The sequence below is a fragment of the Athene cunicularia genome, assembly GCF_003259725.1.
Source record: "Athene cunicularia isolate RWA chromosome 20 unlocalized genomic scaffold, athCun1 chr20_part1, whole genome shotgun sequence".
Classification (NCBI taxonomy): domain Eukaryota; kingdom Metazoa; phylum Chordata; class Aves; order Strigiformes; family Strigidae; genus Athene; species Athene cunicularia.
In genome coordinates, this window is record NW_020799125.1 from 3,759,527 (window position 1) to 3,766,904 (window position 7,378).

Here is a 7,378-nt window from a genome sequence, read left to right on the forward strand (position 1 = left end):
AATTTGATGTTGGGTTGGTTTTTTTTTCTGTGAACGTTTAAAATAGAGCAAAAGCATGTGGGACTGGAGAAGGTGTGAACCCATCTTCAAATGCAGCAGTGAAATTGAATTCACTTGGGGGAAGACAGTAGAAATCCAAACATAGACTGAGCAGTTCATCTAAAAGCTGAATCGTTATCAGCTGAGGAGGCACTGGCAGCCTTGTTAGCACTGGGACGTGTTTGTAATTCCAGGAAAAAAAAACGTAACATAACGACTGAAGCTGAAGTGGGTGAACATTGGTCACAAGAGCTCACACTCCAAATGACGATTACCTCCTTGTTTGTCCCAGGATACAGATTAGGCCAGATAAAGGTTACTTTTATAGCAAAAGGGACACAAAACTGTAATGTAACTTTTTATGCATAATTATTATCAAATAATTTTTTATTACGTTTTCATACTCAATTCTCAAACTGTTAGGAGACCTATCAGTCTCCTGAAGAAGGCGAGTTTTTGTATGACCTAGGCATATGCATTCGGGGGAGGAAAAATTCCAGTTGGTGGTTATAAATGAACATTACGCATTCTTCATAACAAAGCTTGATTATTTTTAAAACCCCCAAAACTATACAGTGTCTTTTTTAAAATTATGAGAAAATAGTATGTGAAGTGATTTTATACAATAAATACTCTATTTTCTATTAATGTACAAAATCATTTGTACAGCAAGTAGGAAACCGACACAAATGCAATAACTGAAACATATATTTAATTTTATAACTATAATAATTTATTTATGAAATATATTCACAAATATATAAAATATATCATATATATTTTGGCAAAGACCTCCCTTTCTTGTTTCAAACAAAGTCTATTACCACCGTTTTAAGCCTATATAACCATTTTTACTATTAATTTCTTTTCATCTTTCTTTTGGTCTCCATCTTTCTTCTGATAAAACATAATTCAGTGTCATTGGGTTAGAGTTTAACCTGTGTGCCCTGGGGAAAGTCAGTCAAACCAAAAAAATATCTATAATGTCACAAGTAAGGGATTTCCTCTTTTTCTTTTTAAATAATACAGAATAGGATTTGCAAAAGTTACTCTTTTTTTCCTAGCTTACTCTTGCATCCTCCTAGCAAAAAAAAAACAGTCCATAATTTCTGAAGAAATCATTTACATTGAAAAATGTCCAGGGTTGGACATGATCCTGATTGCCAAGTTTCCAAGTTATTCAGTGATGATATTTCAATAAAGAGATGAAGCTGTGGTTTATAGTACTAGCAAAGACAAATGCATGTACTGTGGACGATAACGTATGTAGGGGCTTAGGACAGCAAATGGTCTAGTACAGTACATTACTCTGACTGTATGAAGTTTCATCTGAAGTTCCACAGTCCTACCCTTTCATCTTCTGGAAATTCTCTGGGACGGATAATTGGAGTTCTGTTCATCAGCTACAGTGCATCCTTAAATAATCCCTGTAAATGTTTTCTGAATGGAATTTTGAAGTGCAGGAATAATTTGTGCCTAAATTAGGTAATCTATTGAATACTCAATGTATACTCTTAACTTGCTATAGTCTATAATAATATTTATATTAGCCATTCATATTTATTCTGCATAGATACTGTCATTTAAACATCTGCCACGAAGTTACAATATGAGGATTCAGGCTTGCATACATTAACAAGAGAAATATTTTGTATCTGTTTATTCTTAATGAGAACTCATGTATAGGCAATCTCTCTCTAACTCATCATTCTCCAATTACAGTTGCCTGCATAAAGCTCTGGATGGATTTTTCAGACATACAGCAAGCAGTAAGTGGAACAGTATGTTTCTATTGTACTTTTTAAAATCACATAGGCAAAACGTTTCCTGAAACTTTGTGTTGCTGAAGTTTGGATCTGCCTTTGAATTTTTCTTCAATACTGATACATTCCCTGCCAGGTTACATGATAAAGATTATCCTTTACTAAGACTCTCGCGAGGGGAGCATGGGAGAAAGCTTCTTCATACAGGTTCACATGCCCTCAAAGTGGCATTGTTGAAATGAAAGTGTTGCATACTGCTGAATTCTCCACTGGCATCAGACTGAAGCATCAAGTTTGTCCATCTCAAGGGAGAGTTGTAGTTTAAGTTCTTGCTTCTGAGCTTCAGCAAATAAACGTTAAAGCTTTAAAAACAAAACAAAACAAAACAAACTGCTTAATTATTCAAGACTGACTTGCTATTACCTGATAGAACTATGGTTCATCTCCTTCATTATATATACACAGAGTGAATGCCACCCAGCTGTCTCACAATCTCTGATGAGATAACCATAGAATAAATTCAGCTTGGGGACTTCCGATCCAAGTGCTTCCCTTCATAGCTAAAAATTTTGGGTAATGGGGTGACTTTGTTGGGTTTTGTTTGGTTGAGGTTTTTTTTTTTTTACTTTTTAATTTTTCTAGTTCCAATGGCTGTTTCATTTTACTCAGAACTACAAGTATTTGCTTATCCTGACATCATTGCACATTTTGTATGTAGAAACAGCATCGAGGGTAGATTTGGAACTGGAACTTTTGGAAACTGGCTACTAGGTCAAATTAAGCTCTTTATATCTGACATCTAAAGTAGATTTATTTTTCCCTCCAAATACTTCTTCCACAAAGTTTGTTCAGTTACTTTACCTTGACAATTTTAAGTTTTACTGAAGCACTACTGCACTGGGACATGTAGCTTAAGTTGTTGCAGTGCTAAATGAGCAAAAAGATGATAGACAGGAACAGCCCTTGCCCTAAAATTAAAAAAAGAAAAAAGGGAGGGACTGTTGCCAAAATATGTATTGGCTTATAGCCAAAGAATCCAACATTTGAAGGAACTATATCAGCATAAAGAAGGTTGTAGTAGTTCTGTGTATACTAAAAGTTATTTTTAAAAATAAATTTTCAAAAAACAACAAACAAATCATAGGCCAAATAATGCCCTTATTTAGCAAAAAGGGGTAATATTCAGTTGAAAGAATTTAGAGTTCTGCAAATACAAATTAAATTTATGGAAAATTAATATTTCTTTTCAACATTAAACATCTGTAGCATACCTGCCTGTTCAGAATCCTCCGAACTCTCTGTGCTACTGAATGAAAGTGTGTTCCTCTTCCCTGCATTGGTCTTTCTCCTCTGTCTTTTTCATTGATCCATAATTTCTGAAGAAGAGAGATTTTCTAAGTTTGTCACTGTGTTCTCATTAATTACCCTTACAAAGCCATTTATAAAACGACAATGTCATATTCTCCATTAGACTAGATAAAACATTCTGAAATAATGCACTATTAAGCATGGCCCTACTTGGACAGGAGATCTGCTGTTTCAAAAATGCATCATAAAAAGAAACAGCAAATATAGAATTCAAAGCAGTTATCTGTCTCTGGCCTCCTTCCTTCACCCATTAAACTCTTGACTGTGACACATGAGTTTTCTTGCTTTTCTTCTTCCTATTCACTCCCCCGTCCCACTTAAGAAGGGTGTGATCAAGCGGCTGCTGGCCTCGATAAACCCACCACAACTGAAGATAAGAATCTTATTTAAAATCAATATATTTGTTAATTGTTTCATTTGATACATACAAATTTAGTATCTCCATGAAAGAGTCAAATCATGTAGACAGTCTGCCATATTAAGAAAAGATACTCACCTTCTTCTGTCTTGCATTCTTCTGCAAAACTGCAAACACTGTTTGTCATGCACATCCAAACAAGAACACCGAAATGAAGATTGCAAAGTACTTTGAATCTGGCCTGTAGACCTTTTGCCTCTAAAACTGCCTCTGTAGTTAGACAGCCCATATGGCACAGTCCTCCTGTTATGAGAATCACAAATATTATATATTTTAGGAGCCAATTAAAATTATATTCCCCTATTTTGTTTCTCTTTTAGAAAATAGATCTATTGACGCAAAGCAACAAATAGTGGCACAAAAATCAAACTCTATGCTTATGTAAAGAGGTCACCCTATAACTGATCACAAGTTCTGCTCAGGCAACTCAGGCTTTCATAAAGTAGCAGACAATCAGGTTAACTGGCAGAACTAATTGGAAACTGCACTGCCTATCTAAAAGAATTCTGATTACCTAACAGCTGATACAAATACATGCCCAGGTTATTGATTGTTTTATTGCTTATTCCTTTAGTCACAGAATCACAGAATGGTTTGGGTTGGAAGGGACCTTAAAGATCACCCAGTTCCAACCCCCTGTCCTGGCCAGGGACACCTTCCACTAGCCCAGGTTGCACAAAGCCCCGTCCAACCTGGCCTTGAACCCTGTCAGGGAGGGGGCAGCCACAGCTTCTCTGGGCAACCTGTGCCAGGGCCTCACCACCCCCACAGGGAAGAATTTCTTCCTTACAGCTAATCTGGATCTACCCTCTTTCACTTTTAAACTATTACCTGTCATCCTGTCTCTACACCCCCTGATAAAGAGCCCCTCCCCACCTTTCCTGTAGCCCCTTTAAGTACTGGAAGGCTGCTTTAAGTTCTCCCCAGAGCCTTCTCCAGCTGAACCCCCCAACTCTCTCAGCCTGTCCTCATAGGGGGTGCTCCAGCCCCCTGAACATCTTCATGGCCTCCTCCGGACCCACTCGAGCAGGTCCGTGTCCTTCTGCTGTTGGTGTCCCCAGAGCTGGACCCAGACCTGCAGGGGGGTCTCACAATGCAGAGCAGAGGGGGAGAATCCCCCCCCTCACCCTGCTGCCCACCCTGCTCTGGGTGAAGCCCAGCACACGGTTGGCTTTCTGGGCTGCAAGTGCACATCGCTTGGTCATGCTGAGCTTCTTGTCAACCAACGCCTCTAAGTCCTTCTCCTCAGGGCTGCTCTCCATCCACTCCTCTCCCAGCCTGGATTTGTGCTTGGGATTGCCCCAACCCATGGGCAGGACCTTGCCCTTGGCCTTGTTGAACTCCATGAAGTTTGCCCATCCCACCTCTCCAGCCTGTCCAGGTCCCTCTGGATGGCACATCCCTTCCCTCAGCGTGTCACCGCCCCACACAGCTCGGTGTCATCAGTGAACTTGCTGAGGGTGCCTCGATCCCACTGCCCATGTCACCAACAAAAATGTTAAACAGCGCCGGTCCCAACCCTGACCCCTGAGGAACGTCACTCGTCACTGCTCTCCACTGGGACATTGAGCCGTGACCACAACTCTCTGAGTGTGACCATCCAGCCAATTTCTGACCCACCAAGTGGTCCATCCATCAGATCCATGGCTCTTCAATTTAGGGACAAGGGTGTCGTGCAGGACAGTGTCAAATACTTTGCACAAGTCCAGGTAGATGGCATCAGTTGCTCTTCTCTTACCCACTGACACTGTAACCCCATTGTGGAAGGCCACCAGATTTGTCAGGCAGGATTTACCCCCGGTGAAGCCATGTTGGCTGTCACCAGTCACCTCCTTATTTTCCATGTGCCCCAGCAGTTTCCAGGAGGATTTGCTCCATGATCTTGCCAGGCACAGAGGTGAGGCTGACTGGCCTGTGTTTCCTTGGGTTTTCCTTTTTTCCCTTTTTCAAAATGGGGTTATGTTTCCCCTTTTCCAGTCAGTGGGAACTTCACTGGACTGCCACAACTTCCCAAATATGATGGATGGTGGCTGAGCCCCTTCATCCACCAGTTCCCTCAGGACACGCAGATGCATCTCATCCGGTCCCACCAATTGTGTTGGCTACCCACCACAAATGCACAAAAATTGTTACGTTCAGTGCCATAGCTTGTATGAAGTGATAAAGGAGCTGTGCCTACTTCCACCAAATAAGTAACATCATGTCGTTGTTGACATTGATTTGCCATTAATTTTATCATTCAGAAATGGAGAAAACTGTCAGCATGATTTGTTTACTGCATCATGTTTGGAACATGACCCATGGAGATATAAATGTGAGAAACAGATAGATAATCTTCCTCATATGTATCTACTACTACTTTTCTACATGAGATCATATTCTGTATCACAGCACACCAGGAAATAGTAAGAGGTAGTTCTTTATCTCCCAGCAGTCTGGCATGCTTTTTCTTTAATGGGTTATAGTTAATATTATTATCAGAAAAGGACATGCTTCATCACTGCCTGCTAACATCTCCAAAAAGTGCTAGATAGTTTAGACTGATGTCATTCTCCTACAAGTTGTTAAAGAATCTTGACTGGTAGCAGGTGTGTACACCACATGGAACTTCTCGAGACCCATAAAAGTTCCTGTGTACTTGAGGGATGGGTTAAGTAAGGCACAAATCCACAAACACTAAAAATCTGAAGAGAATCTCATGTTCAAAATTGAGAAAGAGGAGTGGAGGGGGAAAAAAAGCAGGAGAGAGGAAGTGAGACTAGATACAGAAGGGTTACAAAAAGGTTACAGCACAAAGCCTGAATAATCAGTTTGGAACCACTAACCATAGTTGTACTTTTTCATTTGCTTTCATAAAAACATCATTAGACTATTAATTGGAAAGCTGAAAATCTTCCATTCTCCCCACGCTCATGGTGGGCTGAAAGGTTCAGGAACATTATTTTCCTAATGTCTGCAATAATTTTTGATGTAACATCAGTACAGTTGATGCAAATAATTCATTCAAACCTCTGCACTTAAGAGTATTTATGAGCTTGTAACAATTCATCTCATCTTTCATAGCATGAACTAAGGCACATCTCACATATAGATTTATCATAAAATCATACTGAGAGAGAGAAAATCACAAGCAGTATTTCTGTGTGTCAGAGACTGTGAGATGGTCTTTCTCTAGCAGATGCTGGTCTGCCTCACTTACATGCAAAAACTGTTGCATATTTTCACTACTTACTTTATTCCATGGTTATGCCCAGACGCTGGGAGACACCATGAATATGCCTGTTAGACTTAAAAAAGACTTTCAGACTTGATTTTTGGTCCCCTTCTCAAACGGCCATTTAAAAAGCTTTTTGTTGTCTTTAGGATTAGGGGTGAGTCCCATGTGATAATTGAAGAGTATTAATAAATTTCTATACTGTCTTCTACTTTAAAATAATGAATATGCTAAATGGCTAATGTAGGTAACTTCTGACATAAGTTGAGGTTGGACTAGCTGACCTTTAAAGGTCATTTCCAACCCAAACTGTTCTATAATTCTATAAATAACTACTGTATGGTCATATTTTTATACATTCTTGGGTTTTATGAAGTAATGGCTGGTATTTAGAGACAGAAACAGAAGGAGGTTCCTGTATTTTTAAGAGTGGCAAACCCTCTATGAAGACCGTCTGGTAAAATTCTGTTATTCAACTTCCATCCAGATTTAGGATGAAATGAAAAGACGACTCTTGCTTGTTCTAGCCAAACATGAAACTACTATTTTATGGCAGATAGATTGCCAGAGGATAAA

The 7,378-nt window shown here is 39.5% G+C and overlaps 1 protein-coding gene across 1 annotated transcript; it reads right to left on the reverse strand.

Annotated features, from left to right (window-relative positions):
* Nucleotides 1-443: 443 nt before the first annotated feature.
* EDN3 (endothelin 3) lies at nucleotides 444-3,854 on the reverse strand (the record flags this gene model as incomplete). Its single annotated transcript, XM_026862305.1, has 2 exons — nucleotides 444-2,164; nucleotides 3,667-3,854. Coding segments are annotated over 2 exons (351 nt in total), but the record flags the coding sequence as incomplete, so codon positions are not given.
* Nucleotides 3,855-7,378: the final 3,524 nt, after the last annotated feature.